Below are 19,714 nucleotides of genomic sequence, written 5' to 3'. Positions count from 1 at the left end.
CTGGAAAAGGGCAAATATAGTGCCCATCTATAAAAAGGGAAATAAAAACAACCCAGGAAACTACAGACTAGTTAGTTTAACTTCTGTGCCAGGGAAGATAATGGAGCAAGTAATTAAGGAAATCATCTGCAAACACTTGGAAGGTGGTAAGGTGATAGGGAACAGCCAGCATGGATTTGTAAAGAACAAATCGTGTCAAACCAATCTGATAGCTTTCTTTGATAGGATAACGAGTCTTGTGGATAAGGGAGAAGCTGTGGATGTGGTATACCTAGACTTTAGTAAGGCATTTGATACGGTCTCGCAAGATATTCTTATCGATAAACTAGGCAAATACAATTTAGATAGGGCTACTATAAGGTGGGTGCATAACTGGCTGGATAACCGTACTCAGAGAGTTGTTATTAATGGTTCCCAATCCTGCTGGAAAGGCATAACAAGTGGGGTTCCGCAGGGGTCTGTTTTGGGACCGTCTCTGTTCAATATCTTCATTAACGACTTAGATATTGGCATAGAAAGTACGCTTATTAAGTTTGCGGATGATACCAAACTGGGAGGGATTGCAACTGCTTTGGAGGACAGGGTCATAATTCAAAATGATCTGGACAAATTGGAGAAATGGTCTGAGTTAAACAGGATGAAGTTTAACAAAGACAAATGCAAAGTGCTCCACTTAGGAAGAAAAAATCAGTTTCACACATACAGAATGGGAAGAGACTGTCTAGGAAGGAGTACGGCAGAAAGGGATCTAGGGGTTATAGTGGACCACAAGCTAAATATGAGTCAACAGTGTGATGCTGTTGCAAAAAAAGCAAACATGATTCTGGGATGTATTAACAGGTGTGTTGTGAGCAAGACACGAGAAGTCATTCTTCCGCTCTACTCTGCTCTGGTTAGGCCTCAGCTGGAGTATTGTGTCCAGTTCTGGGCACTGCATTTCAAGAAAGATGTGGAGAAATTGGAGAGGGTCCAGAGAAGAGCAACAAGAATGATTAAAGGTCTTGAGAACATGACCTATGAAGGAAGGCTGAAAGGATTGGGTTTGTTTAGTTTGGAAAAGAGAAGACTGAGAGGGGACATGATAGCAGTTTTCAGGTATCTAAAAGGGTGTCATAAGGAGGAGGGAGAAAACTTGTTCACCTTAGCCTCTAAGGATAGAACAAGAAGCAATGGGCTTAAACTGCAGCAAGGGAGGTCTAGGTTGGACATTAGGAAAAAGTTCCTAACTGTCAGGGTGGTTAAACACTGGAATAAATTGCCTAGGGAGGTTGTGGAATCTCCATCTCTGGAGATATTTAAGAGTAGGTTAGATAAATGTCTATCAGGGATGGTCTAGACAGTATTTAGTCCTGCCATGCGGGCAGGGGACTGGACTCGATGACCTCTCGAGGTCCCTTCCAGTCCTAGAATCTATGAATCTATAAGCTTGTATCTACCCTCTAGCCCAGTAGTTATCAAACTGCTTCACAGCATGAACCACATTCTAAGAGAGATTGGTTCATGGATCTCTTCCCCTCCTGTATACAATCACATAACACTCCTGTGTCAACAGCAGGTGATTACATAGACAAGTACTATTAGGCAATTCTATTACATATTTTGATCTGTCTTTGAATGCAGTTTTGCAACTGGAAACAAAAGGAGACATCACCATGTGGTCAAACTCTCTGCAGATGACAGTTTCAGAGCCTTGGCTCTAGCCTGTTCATTCTCTGCAAGATTGAGCCCTATTTTCCCATGAAGCTGGTTTTAGCTTTGTAGACAAACACTGATTTAGAACTTTTAATTCTGTTTATGTACATTTAATTGGTTCCTTTAGACATAATTTCTATAAATTCCAGATATATCAAATTTACTTTTTTTTTTGGTTTTCTATATAACGACCATACAGAATATGATGAACCCTTTTCTCTAATAATGTATCAAAATATGATTCACCATGCAACATCCTGGGAAACATAGCACGCTCAGGAATACATTCTGGCTGGGATCATGAACAAAGAATTGTTTCCAGAGTTCTGAAATTGGTGCTACACAGGAGAGTTATAATGTAAGATCTGCTTTGCTTTTACCATTCAATAAACCTGTTAATTAGTACACATAATTATAAATAGGGCCTTGTGTACTCTGGAGCTGTAGAATTCGCTGCAGAATACACCCCTGGCTGCTAAATTGTTTTCCAATTGAATCTCCCCTTTCTTTTTGTAAAAATTAAAAAAAATTATTCTAGACATCACTGCTGTGACGAAAATCTTGAAAGTGTGAACTTATGCAGTGGTCTCTTCCTGCATCTACAGAAAGCCAGAAACAATAACCTTGAGGGGCATGATGTGCCCTGTTCATTGAAATCTGTGGACTCTTTAATGCCATCGCTCCATTTTTCCAAGATGTCAAATAATTGCCTATTTTTACTATGCAATTCTCCACTTTGCTGCAGCCAGGCACCGGCCATTTTGTTTCCTGAATCTCAGCCATGCTGCCTACCCAGTGCTCTCCAGCCTTCCCCACAAATTGGATTCTAATGCATGCTCCTCATACTGTTCTATGAAGCCAAGCAGCAAGATCCAAGGGAGCCAGAGCTGGAGTTCAGTTTGCTGTCAGGGAATGGGGAAAGCCAGCAGCATAGTTTGGCAAGCCAGGTTGCCTTGATAAGAATGCAGCAACCATTGCGTTGAGTCACTGAAGCAAACTGCAAACTCCTTTCTTTACTGACACACATTTGGGGGGTAGTGGAAAGGAGGAAAGAGGTTCAGCTCTACTGAAGTCATCTAGCACAGGTCAGAAGCCAGGGCAGATGGGCTACCTGGAGATCATAGCAAAGAGACTGTGAGAAAGATCAAGAGAGAATACTGGGATGTGGAGCTGAAGGGGTGGGGGACTGGACAAGGACAGGCTGGAGGGGTCGGGGCAGAAGTGTCTGTCACTAAAGCCACTAAAGTCCCCTCAGAATCTGGAATAGAAACCAGGATTCCAGAGTCAATATTCCTCTCTACTCAGCAAATAGCTGTATAACCAGCTGGCAAAATTTGTGCTGCATTTACCTCCAGTGGCTGGCCCACACAGAAGATGACAACCTACTACAGAGATCAGCTACTCCTTTAGCTCAAGTACCAGAGGTCTGAGTGGTGGATCTAAAGATTCAGATTGAGCAGGGGGTTGGACTAGACCAGTGGTCCCCAACCTTTCTGTTGCAATAGCATATTCATGTTCCCAGAAGAGTGTGGCGGGCGCCGGACGACCAGCCGCCGAAATGCCACCGAGAAGCGGCGTCATCGAGAAGCGTCGCCGCCGAAATACCGCCGATGCTTCTTGGCGTTGCCGCTTCTTGGCAGCATTTCGGCGACTAGTTGTCTGGCAGCCGCACTCTTCGGCGGCGGGTTGTCCAGCGGAAGCGCTCCCTTGTCAGTAGGCTGGTGCACACAAATGCCCCAGCAGGCGCCATGGCGCCCGCGGGCACTGCCTTGGGGACCACTGGACTAGATGACTTCCTGAGGTCTCTTCCAACCCTAATCTTCTATGATTCTGGAACAGTCAAACTACTGTGTAGGAGACCATACAATTCCATGTGATGGAATTTGATTTTTCAGGTTGCTTTTTTAAAAATCCAGGAAGTTACATACAAAAAACTACCTTAATGTTAAGATTGCAAAGTCAAACAGTAAGAAATTAGGAAATATCACAATAAAGTTGCCTGTGCAATCTTAATTCTCCCCCTTCGTCATATGCATTATAGTACGCTCTTTAATACTGTTTGTTCATAGGACCCCTGCATCATTCAGTGCACAAGATGGGCCTGTTCTGAGAATAAAGCAGGGTTGTGTACTGAAGGAGGCTGTTGTCTGTAGGACTCCTGCCCTGTTTGTTGCAGAAGTTGGAAGGTGTATAGTGAATGAGGCAGGTATTGCAGAAAAAGAGGAGAGTCTCATGGTTAAGACAGTTGACTAACAACCTGGAAAATGGGATTCTATCCCTGCCTCTGCCACAGAGATCCTATGTCTGGCGTGAGCAAACTACAGCCCAGGGGCCACATCCGGCCCTTCAGACATTTTAATCTGGCCCTCAAGCTCCCGCTGGGGAGCAGGGTCCAGGGCTTTCCCAGCTCCGGCACTCTGGCTGGGGAGCGGGGTCATGGGCTTGCCCTGCTCCATGAGCGTTGTGGCTCCGCGCGGCTCCTGGAAGCAGCGGCATGTCCCCTCTCTGGCTCCTTCATGTAGGGGCAGCCAGGGAGCTCCGCACACTGCTCTCGCCCCAAGCGCTGCCTCTGCAGCTCCTATTGGCTGGGAACCACGGCCAATGGGAGCTGCAGGGGCGGCACAGGCGGACAGGGCAGTGCGCAGAGCTGCCTGGCCACACCTCCGTGTAGAAGCCAGAGGAGGGACACACCGCTGCTTCCAGGAGCTGCTTGAGGTAAGTGCCACCCGGAGCCTGCACCCCTGACCCCCTCCCGTGCCCCAACACCCTGTCCCAGCCCTGATCCCCCTCACCCTCCAAACCCCTCAGTCCCAGGCCGGAGCACCTCCTGCACCCCCAACCCCTCATCCCCAACCCCACCCAGAGCCCGTACCCCCAGCTGGAGCCGCACCCTCCTCCCCCTGCACTCCAACCTCCTGCCCCAGCCCAGAGCCTCCTCCCGCACCCTGAACTTCTCATTTCTGGCCCCAGCCCAGAGCCCACACCCCCAGCCAGAGCCCTCACCGCCTCCCACACCCCAACCCCCAATTTCATGAGTATTCATGGCCCGCCATACAATTTCCATACCCAGCTGTGGCCCTCGGGTCAAAAAGTTTGCCCACACCTGTCCTATGTGATGCTGAGCAAGTCACTTAAACCAAACTTGTCAGAGGTGGTCATTAACTGTGTGTTCTCATTTCCTAGGTGCCCAATTTGAGAGAACTGGAGTTTGATTTGTAGACATGCTACGCATTCACAGCTGCAACAGAAATCGGTGGGAGCTGTATTCAAAACAAAAAGTGCTATAAAATGCAAAATTCTTTAAAAAAATCAGGCTGCAGGCTTATCAAATTGGGCACCCCAAATTAATACACACTTGATCTTTATGTCTCTGTGTCTCCGCTCCCCATCTGTAAAGTAGGAATAATACTACCCCCTCATCTCAGAGGGGTGTTGTGGAAATAAATCAGTTAATGTTTGTGAAGCACTCAGACGCTATAATGTTAAGCGTCATAGAAAAGCTCACAAGGAAATTAATAATTCTTTATTCAGAGCTGGTTTGAATACTATGCAATAAATAAGGCCTGGAACCATACAATGAACAATGAAGAGAAAGCAAAATATTGAACAGCCACTCATTCAATGAGCACCATTCATCTTGTGCACTGAGCAAGGAAAAGATAATAAGTGATCATATAACTAACAGCTGTGTCACAAGGGGGCCAAATTTAGGTCGCACGGGCAACCTTAATTTTGTCATTGTCTAACTTCTGAGTGCTTGACCTCACAACCTTAACGTTCTTTCAGGGTCATTTTTTTGTGAGTGATGTATGTCTATAACATACTCTGACACACACTATATTATTTATACATGAATATATGCACAAACACATACAGATGCAAACAATCCCAAGCATAATCTTTCAACTCAGAATATATATCATTTTGAGCTCTGGATGTATATTATTTTATATCCCAGTAATAAAGCATAGAATATAAGGGTTTAGAATTGAAAAGCTGATAGATCCTTAACTACAGGAGGGGATGGGGCCTGCTCTAATATGGAATGTGCTAACTTGTGAAAAATAAGACTATAGAGACAAACTTAATTACAACTTCTTTTAAAACTACCTGTTTTGCTGTTTCAATCAGAGCAGCAGCTTCAGCCTTGCCCACTTGTTGCACCATCTTGTAGAACAGGCTCTCTTTTTCTTGTAGCAAAATGTATGGCTCATTATATTCTTTTAGTCTTCCTGCATCTAAAACCTGTTAATCAGCAGCAACACACCTATTAACACATGAATTTCTGAAACAACATATTATAGGTAATTCACTACAATAGTAGGGATGGTAGGTGGGTTTTTTAGACTGTATTCTTTGATTTAATGTTAAAATGCATTATATGGATTGAAGGTTGGATATTCTAATATCCTTTTAGTGGGAGCATGGTATATTTTCTGTTTCTAGACCAGGGAGTATGTTGGGAAGATACTTACCCTGAATCTATTCTTTACTCATAATAAAGATGAGGTACTATCAGAGACAGAGGTGTCAAAAGAAGAAGTGCTAGAACAAATTCATAAATTAAAAAGCAACAAGTTGTTAGGCCAACAGTACATGCTCAAGAATTTTGAAAAAAATTAAGAGTAAAGTTGGTGAGCTGCTAGGAAAAATGTGCAGTCTCTCATTACAATCAGCCACTCTGCTAAAGAACTAGAAGGTAGCAAATATTGTACATCTATATATATTTAAAAGATACTGAAGGGGTGATCTGGGGAATTACAGACTATGAAGTCTTACTACTTTCCTTGGTAATTTGATCAAAATGATAATTAAAAATAGAATTATAAAGTACTTAGTAAATCATGATAAATTAAGGATCTAGCCACCGTGGCTTTTGCAAAGGAAAATTATGCCTCACAAATTTATTAGAATTCTTAAAATGCATCAATAACACAGTAGATAAAGGAGAACCGGTTGACAATTTATTTGGACTTTCAAAAGGCTATTGAAGGAACTAAGTATGCACGGTACTAGAGACAAAGAATGTTCATTGCTCAGGAAGGAACGCACTAAGAGACAGAAAACAAGGATTAGAAATAAATGGTCAATTTTTACCATGGCAAAAGCAGGATACCACGAAATTCCATACAAAGACTGATGTTCAATATATTTATTTGTCGTCTGGAAAAGAGGTGAGTAGTGAGGTGGCAAAACTTGCAGATGATACAAAATTATTCAGGTAAGTCTAGATCAGAGAAGACTGTCAACAACTTCAGAGGACCCTAACCAAACTAAATGAATGAGCACCACAACGGCAGATGAAAATCAATTCTGACAAATACAAAGTAATGCATATTGGAGGGAACACTTAACGACTCATATACTCTACTGGGCTCTAAATTAATTATATGACTCAGGAAAAAGACTTGGATATCATGGTGTACAAACTATATCTAAGTGCAGTAGCAGTCAAGATATCAAACAAAATATTAGGATGCAGAAGGGAATTGAATGGAAAATAATACAGAAAATATTTTTCTATTATATAAATCAATGATATGCACTCACCTGGAATACTGTACTCAGTTTTCAAAAAGGATACAGTAGGAAGACAGGGACAGATGATGAGAATGATTAGAGAGACAAAAACTCATATGGAGAGATGTTAAAGAAGTTGGGATTATTTACTTTAAAGAAGAGATGAATAAAAGGGAACATGATAAAAGTATTCAAAATAGTAAGTAGTATGGAGAAGGTACCTCAAAGACACGTTCTCCCTGTCTCATAACACAAGACCAGCGGACACTCATTGAAACTGAATGGTGGCAAATTCAAAACGATGATGAAGAAACTGCTTCATACAACGTCTAACCTGCCTATAGTGCTCATTGTGACAAGATATCATTGAGGCCAAGAGGTTAGGAGGATTCAAGAATGGATTGCATGTTTATATGGATAACAAGAACATACAGAAGTATAATAGTAAATACTAAAAAAAAAGGTAGGAAGCAATATAAGCTGTCATATTTCAGATTGTAAGTCAAACTCTTACTTTTAGGGGTTAGGAGGAAATGGCCCATGAAATAGGTAATTCCAGAACTGTTGGGTTTCTCATAGTTTTCTCTAAAGCTGCTAGTACTGGTGACGGTCAGTGACAGAATACAGGACTAATTGGACCAATGGACTGATCGATGTGGCAGTCCCATGTAAGAATTAGGCATTGTTGATTCTTTCTGCTAATGTGTTTTAAACATCTGGACCTAGCATTGGGAAATTCAAACTCCCAGCTCTAAGCTACCAGTTAAATTATAATGTACCAGTTATTATACATTTAGAAGTATAATATGACATTATATTTGAACATATGATAATCAAGATTATATGTAGCAATTATTACAAAAACAGTTTGCAGAGAAGTAGCCATAGACTTTTTTCCATTTAAAAAAGCTTCTACAGTAAAGAAAAATGCAAAGTATATGCAATGAATTCCTCTAGAGAACAATATATATCCAGTACTGTTATGTTATGGATGTACAAAGTGTTAATGGAAAACTTTTTCAAGCTCAAGTTATATTACACAGCACATAAATCACTCTTACTCTATAATAAATGTTCAAAGTATGTCACCTGGGCAGGTATTAATTATACATGCAGATATTTCAATATTCTTACACCCATCATTATTAATTTGCATATTTAAGGATAAATTAAAAACATAATTTTCATTGCAATCTTTCATTTACTACAGTAAATCATAGTTAAATGCAGCTTTCTTAAGCATTTAAGGATAATTGAATCTATCATATATACAGTACGTACATAATAATTAAGATGACCTATAATTTGGCATTCCAAGTTAGGTGCCTTGAATATGCACTTTATTATGTAACCTCTCCTTATGAAATCAAAGACAAAGCACGTTCTCTAAATATAGGACGCTTTCTCTCTCTCTCTCTCTCTCTCTCTCTCTCTCTCTCTCTCTCTCTCGTGAAGAACTATGTAGATAAAATGAAGCTATTTCCTATGTAAAATACTGTTTTATACTATTATGGAATACAGATTGTGCTAAAGCTACAAAGAACTTTGTGAACATTACAAAAAACAAACTACTGGATAAAATTGAAAACTTTTGACCTATAAAAGCCCTAAATGGCCTGGGAGCTACTTATTGAAAGACTGCATCTCTCCTGTGCCATATTATTGCCACAGCTGCATTCAAAGGGGACAGATGAGATGGAGCCCCCAGTATCAGAGGGCAGCAGCTGATGTGGCACTATCCATACACACTCTTCAGCTTTGGAATTCACTCTCTACTTTAGATTAAAACAGCTCTAGTTTATCAATCTTTGGAGCAGCATGCGAGGCTAGCTGTGAGGAAACAGGAAGGCTGTGGTGGGAGTTCTTAATTTAAAATATGTTTTTCACTGCCGGATTATCATTAGTAGATATGAATACTGATTAATGGTTAAAGGAGAGGGGGGCTATAGGTATGGTCTATTTGGTGCTTATATATTTAAGAATAGTCCATGAATGCCTAGAGTAAAAGATAGGCACTCTTCTTTAAGTGGCCAAATATAAAAATCAAAATAAATAAAATACTTTGGCCAAAAGTCACACTCAGAATGAGTAGTACTTTACTCCAAAAGTTAGACCTATTCAAATCAATATCATTATTCGCAAAATAAGCTGCTACTCAGTGTAAGAAAGACAGAATCTAGCCCTTAACCACTCACAATTATCTTCTGATCAAATTATATCCAAAGTGTAACTCATATCACCGTGCAATATGGCTAAATTCAGCCCAGACACTTTCCCAGGTAGTTGTACCTGTTGAATTTGGTCCAGAAAAGCCAGACAGACTCTCAGTTAGCAAGATCAGACAGGAGTAAAATAAGCATGGAGGCTCAGGCAGGTGTTGGTGTTAGACTGAAGTCAGATCTTGATTTCAGTGTAAGTGCTGACACAGATTTTATCTGACACCTAAGACAAATCACTTAATTTCTCAGTGCCTCAGTTTCACTATTTGTAGCCTCACAGGGATGTTGTAAGGATTATGAACTGCTTGTAAAGTTATTTGAGATCTTTGGATAAAAACGCTTTATAAACCCAAAGTAGTGGTATATAAATTAGGGCCTGATTCTCCACTGCCTTGCACCTTGAGCATCATTAATTTACGCCTGTGCAAAGTGAGTGTAAAAGCAACCATTTTGATTTGGCAGCATTTTTTACCCACTTTGCACTCATTCTGCCCTGGTATACATGACTACACAAGGAGCAAAGCTGAGGAAAGTCAGGGTAGGTCCACACTACCCGCCCGATTCGGCGGGTAGAGATCGATCCCAGAAGCGCTCCCCCGTCGACTGCGGAACTCCTGCTTGCCGAGAGGAGGAAGCGCTGTCGACGGGGGAGCTTGCCTGCGCCGCGTGGACCCGCAGTAAGTAAACTTAGTTCGATCTAGGAAACGTCGACTTCAGCTACGCTATTCTCGTAGCTGAAGTTGCGTTTCCTAGATCGATCCCCCGCCCCAGTGTGGACCAGCCCTCAGACCCTTATGTCTAATCTTGTCATTTACTTTCATGGGGCTATTGTCCTGAGTAAGAATAACTCACGTGAGTACGAGTTTACAAGATAGGATCTTGGTGATCACCCACAGGACTATATGAAAGGTAATCTTTAAAGTTAATGGAAGACATCGATCCACCTTAATATGCAAAGTGCATGTGATTATAATTTATTTCTGCCCAGAATGCCATTTGTACTCAGGCAGTATTGGCCTTACAGTTTTTACTTTAAAAATGTGTAAATGTGTCTCTTGGTTCTTGAATGGAGCCCCCTAGCCATTTCTGAACCACCAAATGTTTAATCTGAGTTGTGGAGTCTTCTTGGGGTGAATAGTTGTCATCCGCCCCATCACACACAACTAAGAGCTGGTCCACACTGGGGCGGGGGATCGATCTAGGAAATGCAACTTCAGCTATGAGAATAGCGTAGCTGAAGTCGACGTTTCCTAGATTGAACTAAGTTTGCTTACTGCGGGTCCATGTGGCGCAGGCAAGCTCCCCCGTCGACAGCGCTTCCTCCTCTCGGCGAGCAGGAGTTCCGCAGTCGACGGGGGAGCGCTTCTGGGATCAATTTATCCCGTCCAGATGAGACACAATAAATCAATCCCAGAAGATCGATCTCTACCCGCCGAATCGGGCGGGTAGTGTGGACCTACCCTTAGTGTGAGAGTTACCAAAAGGGAATAGTACCACATTGGATAGAAGGCACTACTAAAGTTTAGTTTGACAAAGAGAGAGAGATCAACAGAGAAAAGAGTGGGAAAGGATTTAACAAAATTAGAGGAAAGCAGCAATTTTACAGTGACTTGCAAAAGCAAATTTGGAAGTGCAGTGTTATCCATACAAAAATATATCCTCCCCATGGCCTCTCTAGCCAGCCTCTGGGGGCTATTTGCTTTTGCCACAAAAATATTTCTGAGCTACTTTTTTATATAAAGATTTTTTTTTAATGCCACAAGTTTGTTGGCCATTTTTTCTCTGGTATCTATTGCAATAGTATGTTTTCTCCCCTTAACTGGTGCAATTTTTAAGGATTATTTTTTATAATTTCATTTTTATTTATTAACCTGGGCCCACTCTGTGCAATAGTAGATTTTTTCACTATCTGTGATCTCAAAGAATGATGCATTCTGAGTGTCCACAGCAAAGAAAACTGGCCAGCAGACTTCAGGAACATTACTTTTTGCTTAAGATTAGTTTAAATTTATTATGTATTGAACTCCCCTCACAGACTGATTATTTTGGACATTGAGCACATTCTGGTTGCTCGTTCTGTATTCATGCTTACTTTTGCAGCTCACTTAACAAATGTAGAAAAATATAAGCCAAAGTATAAAATACAGGATAAAGAAAAGTTATGTTAAATCTAGAGGTCTTTTTGGCAAAGAGTAAAAGGGGTTTAAAAGACTTTGAAGACAAAGAAAGTACATACTATATAAAAACAAGATTGGATTTATGCATCAAAACGTAAGTGACAAAGCATGTGAACTATTTATGTTTCTTTGTATATCCCTGTATCTGTCCCACATTACTGAGTTATGCAGGACTTGGTGAATTCAAATGACACACATTCACCATACTCTATATAAATATTAATTTTGAAAGTGAATAATACTTTTCTTCATACATGATCTGTGTTACCTGCATTACCTCATCAAGCTAATGTATCACAAGCCACAGATTAAGGTAAAGCATACAGCCTTTGAAAGTGGTCTAACAAATATTGTGTAACTGTGGCTATCCAACAGAGAGACAAAAGATAAAACTGTTTTTTTTAAACTTTGTATATATTATTTTCTAACTTTCAACAATGAAAGCAGCCAAACAAATAGAATCACTATAGTTATAAAACATTCTGAGAAAAATAGATTACAAGGGAGTGGTGGTGTATTTCAATTATTAAAGAATGAATAATATTTACCGTATAGCCACAGGGAAAACTGGACATTCAAGAGTTGACCATAAATGTTTTTATTTCCTATTAAAAAGGAAACTAATTCAAGCAAATTTTCTCCTGGGGAATATATCTGAATTAATTTGGATTTAGGGAGAACATAACTAAACAAAATTATTATAAAGTTCAAAATCCTACTAGGGAAAAATACTTTAAACAGAGTTATCCTCAGAGGACACATCAAGCTGATCTTCAACAAAATGCTGGCAAGAGAGGAGTACTTAGGAGACACTTTTAATTGCATCATAATTATAAGAAATATATTTTATCCAAGACTCTAGATAATGCATAGCTTTGTGGGAAAGAATTCAGCAGCTTGTGTCCCAATTTGAATAAACTCAGATTTAAGTGTTAAGCCTTTTCCGCCTCGTCATGGTTTGCCTAGCCGGCTCAGAAACTTATACACATTTCTCATAAAAATCATTTTGTAGATCTCATCCTTCCTGGTACACGGTTGTGACCTGAGGATACAAAGAAGACTGCAAATATAGTTCAGGAATAATTTTCAAAGGTTTTACTCTCCACACATGATATAAATGTTCCTCACACCCTTCCTGAGATTTGGTACAACTACTCCACTGTTAAATAACAGAGGGGTAGCCGTGTTAGTCTGAATCTGTAAAAAGCAACAGAGGGTCCTGTGGCACCTTTAAGACTAACAGAAGTATTGGAGCATAAGCTTTCGTGGGTGAATGCCCACTTCATCAGACACAAGTCTGACGAAGTGGGCATTCACCCACGAAAGCTTATGCTCCAATACTTCTGTTAGTCTTAAAGGTGCCACAGGACTCTCCACTGTTAAAGGCAGCTCAAATTTGGCACTGATTTCACATACGGTACCGCTTGCTGTATTTCCCCCCCACCCCCGTACAGTGCTGAGCACAATGGCGTCTTTAACTTCATTTGATTTGAACAGTTGTCTTTTCATGCTCCTAACCATTTCTCCAATGTCCAGATAGGACTATGGTGTGACAATGCCGCTGACCATTAGGATTCTGAATACGCTCTCTCCCCACTTTCTGGGGGAGAAGTAGTGCTAAGTAGTCTTGTTCTAGCATCTGGACGGGTGGAACTGCTTAGTCTTAAATTATAGCTCACTGGAAGTTGACCATGCTACCATCCATTAGCAAATTGCTCTACCCCAACAAATTAAGGTATGAGTCACCTCCACTCTTGTCAATCTTTACTAGTAGGTGCCTAACAGTCTAGTCTTTTACTATTTGCCCATTTGATTGCAGACATCTGTAGCTAGCTATTATGGCATAACAAAAATCATAGCCATGTGCAAACTGCTGAAATCCCTACACTGGTGGCCATCGTCTGATACAAACACCTCCTGTATTCTGTGTTGGGCAAAGATGTCTATGTGTACCAGCCACTGTGGAAGTTTTTGCATTCTTCAGTCTCTGCAACTCAAAACAACATCTATAATATACTACTAGATTCACATCGTTTTCACTATACAGCGTGCAAAGGTCAGCTACCACCTCCTGCCACGGGCAAGACAGTATGTTAAGGGATTACATGCTTCCAAGAGTTTCACTTGCAGGTTTCTCACAGCAGCACAAACTTTAGCACGCCTTCTATTTGTCCATTCTTAAGAGACCAAAGAGCAAAGCTTGAGCCATGCACTACTTTATCACAGTGTGTCCTGAAAGAATTATCCATGTCCTTTCCAAGCTCAGTGACCATGAAACCACAAATATTTCACCTGTAGGAGTCAGATCATACATAACTACTAGCTACTCATAGAATGTCCAGAACTCCAACAACTGTGACAAACATTTTCTTATGACCAGCCAGCAATGATAGGTTTCTTCAGTGTAGAAATGGAGACCTAGCTTGGTTGCGACCCTTAGTTCAGCCATTTTCATGCTTGACAATGAACTTGTGGCTCAAATGACTCTTGCAAATTGCCATGTTATGCCAGAAATTATCTGCTTAAGGTTTCAGTAACTGGTATGTCCTTTTCTGGTCGGTGTTTAACAATAATGTTGGGTTTCTGCAGGAGCAAAAAAAAATCATTTTTTTTTTAGTCTGGTGCTGCTGCTATGTGGGTTTTATTACCTGTGGTTGCCTCCAAAAGATCTGACTCCATTGTCCTTCCCCCCTCTCCCCAAATTGTATTGATGGAAGTGCTCACAACGAACACAACTGCATGAATTTCTTTTTCAATCTGGACATAGATTATTTCTGTGGAGATGAGAGACTTGAATGCATGAAACAGTCTTCACTTCTTGCAGTAACTCAAATCCAAGTCTTCATGTCGATGCTTCCACATAGAGACACTGCTTTAGCCCAATGTGCTTGCATTAGCAATTAATTGTTTCATTTAGGTGATGGCAGAACCTTGCTGGGCATCCTATTGAAACTTAGTCTGACTCTTTCTTTAGGAGATCTCTCAGTGATGCCAACTCATCTGAGAGGTGTGGTTTGAACTTGGCAAGGCAAATCAACAATTTTCTTTTCAAGCTCAGCAGGATTCTGACTGTCTCATTTTAGAGATTGCTGCTGAGTTTGCTGGGCCAGGTCTGATGCCTTCAGCTGAGGGAATGTGACTGACATACTTTATTTCAGTTGTTTTGATAATACATTTGTCCAGATATCTGGAGCATAGCACATGGCTCGGCATCGTTTTCCTCAGCACAAAGCACAAACATCAATATGTCCTCCTCGGCCCCACAAAGCACTGCAGAGCTTTAATCCAGGGTCTTCTGAAACACTTCTTGAGCTGAATGAATACCAAACAGTAAGCAGGTAAATAAGTCTCTCCCTTGTGGGATAGTAAACATGGTTAGTAAACCTGGCTAGAGAATGGTAATTCCATTTTGTGGAGAATTTTGAGATTTCCAAATTTGGTTTTCTTCCAATTTTCAGCCCAGCTCTACTGGAAGTTCCAGCTCCGGGACAGGAGCAGGGAACCCAGAAATCCTGGGCTGCCAAGAACTCATGAGCCTGGTGGGTTGCGAAGTAGCTGGGAGCCTGGAAGCTCAGGCTCCTCAGAAGCATGCCAGGAAGACTGCCGAAGAGACAACCTGGCTGGAATCCTGCCTGGTTTCCAGCAGGATTTTGTCAGAACTGAACAGTTTCTGCAAAATGTTTTGATTTTGATGTATTGGCAAATTCTGATGACAGAACGTTTTGTCAAAATTTTTCCAACCAGCTCTAGCGATAAGTACTGAATTTCTTTTCCAGTTTTTCCAGACTTGCCTTTCAGACACTGGAAAACTGGGTATCCCAAGAATGTACTTGTCACTTCATCAAACGTATGCCTCTGGTAATGGTCCCATTTGATTCCCTTGTTCAGGTGTCATGGACAGGGCCGGCTCCAGCCTTTTTCCCACCCCAAGCGGCTAAGAAAGAAAAAGAAAAACCCGATTGAGGTGTCACCGAAGAGGAAGGGAGGGGGTGAACGACCCGCTGCCAAAGTCTGAAGCGCAGGGATTGAGCTGCCGCTGAAGACTGAAGCGGAGCAATAGAGTTGCCGCTGAAGAGGAAGAGAGGGACTGAAGGACCCGCTGCCCCAATAACGGACGGAGTGCCGCCCCTTTCTATTGGCTGCCCCAGGCACCTGCTTCCTTCGCTGGTGCCTGGAGCCGGCCCTGGTCATGGAACTCAGCACAGCTGTAGCTCTCCTGTGTGCAGCTTCTCCTCTACCACTGCAGAATTCAATCACCTTCTCTGTAGGGTCACCTACTTTGACAATTATCTCTACATGTTCCAGTTTCAATATTTCATTACCTGACTGATTGATTTTTGTGTTGCAGTACAAGTGCAATTTTTCTTGGACCATGGTACATACTCTGAGACCTATTGGAATCTAGACCTTAATCTGGTGTTCTCTGGCCAATATTTTCAAAACTAGAAACCTAACCTCTATAGAAGCTGCTGATGCTTAGTACTTTTGAATAACAGGGTCATTTATTCAGGTGCCTAAATATGGATTTAGGAGCCTGACTTTAGGCTCGGAGGTTTGAAAATTTTGCCCCCAAATAACTGCTGTAACCCTTAAAAACATCTTTGTATTCTTTCAGTAGGTCATCTGTTTTGATTGGTGTCAATGGCACTAGAACTGTGATGTTTCCCACTGACCTTACCCAGTTGATCAATTCATGATCCAGGATCACTATAAGATCAGATGCTTCTTGGGTTTCTGTGCTTTTCTATATAATATTGTATACATTTTATATTGCAGTTCTCTCCACTTTTGGATTTCAAGCTGTGCATGCAAATGGAACAACTTCTGCTCCTCAGGATGTTTCATGGTTTCCCAGTTCATGCTGGGGTCCAGCAAACTCTACAGTCTTGGCCAGATGATCTATCTCAGCCAGCTTTTGCACATGCAGGGCTTCTGTCTCATGGTAATGCTTGCAAGAGTCAGTATATCCTTTAGGCAGTAGCTCTTCACCAAATAAATGATTCTAGACAGAAACATTCGGGCAGAGAGAATCAACTTTCCTGGTGATATGCTCAGCTTCTACAAGAAACTGCATTGCAACTAACTTCACACTTTTCTACAAGATCAAATCGCCTATACGGTCAGCTTAAAAGAACTTGTAAGATTATCTATAATAATGACAGCCAATGATTTCCATTAACACAAAAAGCAAAAGATGAGCCTGTAAACCATTGTATTCAGAGTGGTGCTAACACAGCATTTATCCTATCTACCAGCTTCCCCCATTCAAACTGGTAAACTCATCCATACATGCAAGATAAGCACAACAATATATAGGAACCTGGAATAAACTTTACCAAGGGCACAATACATTAAAAACAACAAAAAACATGGGGACATCTAGAATGAAAGAGATTCACTAGAGAGCTTAAGAAATTACTTTTATTGACAGAGAACATAACTCTAGTTTACACGAACAATAGATAAAAAAATCAGTTGTAAATTGGTTGAGTAATGAGAAATTTCAATGGTTTCCTCAATATAAACTGGCAAATGCTTTCAATTTAAAAAACAAAGAACAACTCTACACATGGATCCACCACTTTAAAGAGAATACACCAACACCACAGAACATGGGTCACTCTTCGTTTCTCCTTCAAGAGTATCATTTCTTGTTTCTCATGCTTCTAAAAACGCCATGGCCTTTGTAGGATAAATGATGTTATATTTTGTTACCTCTGCTTGGTACTTACAGACAGACATGAGGCCAGATTGGTATAACAGCTGCTGATAAAATAGAGTGGATCAGACTGAGTCTAAGCATTTCCCAACAGAACAATGGATATTGGCTTATTGCTGTCTGAACTCTTGCGCTCTGGCTATGAAGTACATTACAGTACTTTCACATTGTCTGCCTGGATATTAGTCATTTCAGGATGTAATCAAAACATGTTTTCTGTACAACAAAGTAACACTCCCCATAACTTTGAAATTCCCTTTTACCAGAACGGTGAACTACATTTTTTTTACATTAGAAGATGAAGTATTGTTTGCACACACAGTTTCCATATCAAAGAAACATTCCACTGATATGAAAGTCTCCAGGAGGGAAACATCACTATAATTCAGAAATTTGGGAAATATTTCTCAGCACTTCAAAGATTCCTATAAGGCTTTCCTCATAGAAAAGCACCATGATGTAGGGTTCAGATCGGACAAAAGCGTCAGGACTCGAGTATTTTTAGTTCTGCTGATGGCTCACTGTGACTTTGGGCATGTCCCTTAATCTCTGTGTCCCTCAATTTACCCATCTGTAACACGGGAAGAATATTATTATGGTATTGTTATTACAGGAGATGGGTTAGATGATCTGACCTAACAAGTCTTTTCCAATTCTAGTTTCAATAACTCTGAATACTTCCCTACCTCGAGGGGTTGTTGAGGTTTAATTAATTAATGTTTGTACTGAGCTTTGAAATTTCCAGATGAAAGGTTCTATATAAATGCAAAATATTATTACTCATTGATGTGATTGTGTTGGAAAAGTATCATCTTACACAATACAACTCCTCTCTCAATGATTTCAAGTGTTTGAAGTTTTGATAAACATATTTGTAATTAAGGAAGATATAGTGGAGATAATCTTAAGGCGTGACCTGGATTATGAAACCAGAAATATGGCTTTAGGGATGGAACAGACTAGAATTAAAACAATTCCTAAGGCCAACTCTGTCTGTAGCTGGGTAAAAAGAATTCTGTTCTTCCTTTTTCTCTTTCAGTTAAGCTTCGTTCCTTTTCAAAAATAGAACAGATTATTATAGTGGGTGTGAATAGAAGATTTGCCATTTTTACACTAACCTAACTTTTATATTTGCTCATGACTTTCTCAAAAATGTCCTTGATCTAAAATTTTCCATGCTTGGACTCAGCCTAAACATGAATATTGTTGAAAGTTTTAGCCAACTCAATCTAGCCATTTAAATATTTGAGCATTAAACAAAAACCAGCAACAACTTGTCCCCCCTATTCCAATTAGAAATGTGTTCTGGTTACTTTCACTATCCTTACCAAGTACTATCATCACTTATGAAGGAAATATCAAACTTGTTTTGTTTTGCAGATTGCATTTAGATATGTGGTTTAAGCCAGTTTTGTTTGTTTTAGTTAAGTTTAGTTAAGTGTGATTTCACTCCAAACTGTAAAAATATCAGTTGTAGGGGTCCACATTACCAGTGCCACTGATTTTAATGTCAAATTTGCTAAGGTTGCAAGTGATCATGTTGATACCAAATACCAGCCCACAAACTCATCCTTGGCTCTGACAGTTAGTCTTGCATCACTACTGAAGTTTCTGCAGGACATATTAAGCCTTCAGCATGCATGCATCCCACTGTCTTCAGATTATGCCCCTTTTTAGGCTAATGGGGTTGCACAGGTTTTTGCTGATGGTAGAACTCCACTTTAAAGTCACCAGTTCAGCACTAGGGTCAGAATTTTTCTACAATTTCTTTGTGCACAATGGTTTTGTTAGGATATCTCATTGTCAGTGCATATACTGAATGCAAACGGTTGCACCTTGAAACTTATCAGCAGATTTTCTTTTAATTTAGCTTGGTTTTAGTAGAGCTGGTCAGGAATATTTCAACAGAACAGTTTTTCATGAGATAATGTTGATTCACTGAAATCCAAACATTTTGCAGAAATGTACCGGTTTTGATGAAATGTTAACCACAAAAGGTTTCTCAGGTCCAGGATGGAATTTCTGGTCTGACAGACCTCCCCCATTCTGTATAGCCCATTGGTTATACCACTCACCTGGGGTGGGGGGACCTACATTCAAGTCCCTGTTCTGCTGTTCTCCCACCTCCCAGCTGAGTGCCCTAACTACCAGACTAGAGAAGGAGAACAAAGGCAAAACAAAATGATGATGATCAACAGATGGCTCAGGCAGTGGTGGTATAAGGAGGGCTTTGGGATGTTCGACCACTGGGAGGCATTCATGGACAGAGGTCTGTTCTCATGGGATGGACTCCATCTGAGTAGGGAGGGATATAGACTTCTGGGATGGAACTTGGTACAAGTGATTAAAAGAGCTTTAAACTAGGAACTCAGGTGAGCTGGTTGGGA

At 40.8% G+C, this 19,714-nt stretch overlaps 1 protein-coding gene across 1 annotated transcript in view; it reads right to left on the bottom strand.

Moving 5' to 3' along the window:
* The window catches only part of ABCC4 (ATP binding cassette subfamily C member 4 (PEL blood group)), a 224,653-nt gene that overhangs the window by 6,183 nt on the left and 198,756 nt on the right, over window positions 1–19,714 (bottom strand). Inside the window, exon 30 of the mRNA XM_065414371.1 lies at window positions 5,803–5,937. Within this exon, the coding sequence (XP_065270443.1) occupies window positions 5,803–5,937 (135 nt within the window). The remainder of the gene's footprint in view (window positions 1–5,802; window positions 5,938–19,714) is intronic.

Source organism: Emys orbicularis, chromosome 1 (genome assembly GCF_028017835.1).
Source record: "Emys orbicularis isolate rEmyOrb1 chromosome 1, rEmyOrb1.hap1, whole genome shotgun sequence".
NCBI lineage: Eukaryota > Metazoa > Chordata > Testudines > Emydidae > Emys > Emys orbicularis.
Note: the sequence above shows the minus strand (reverse complement) of the source record. Positions and strands in the feature narration are given on the sequence as shown.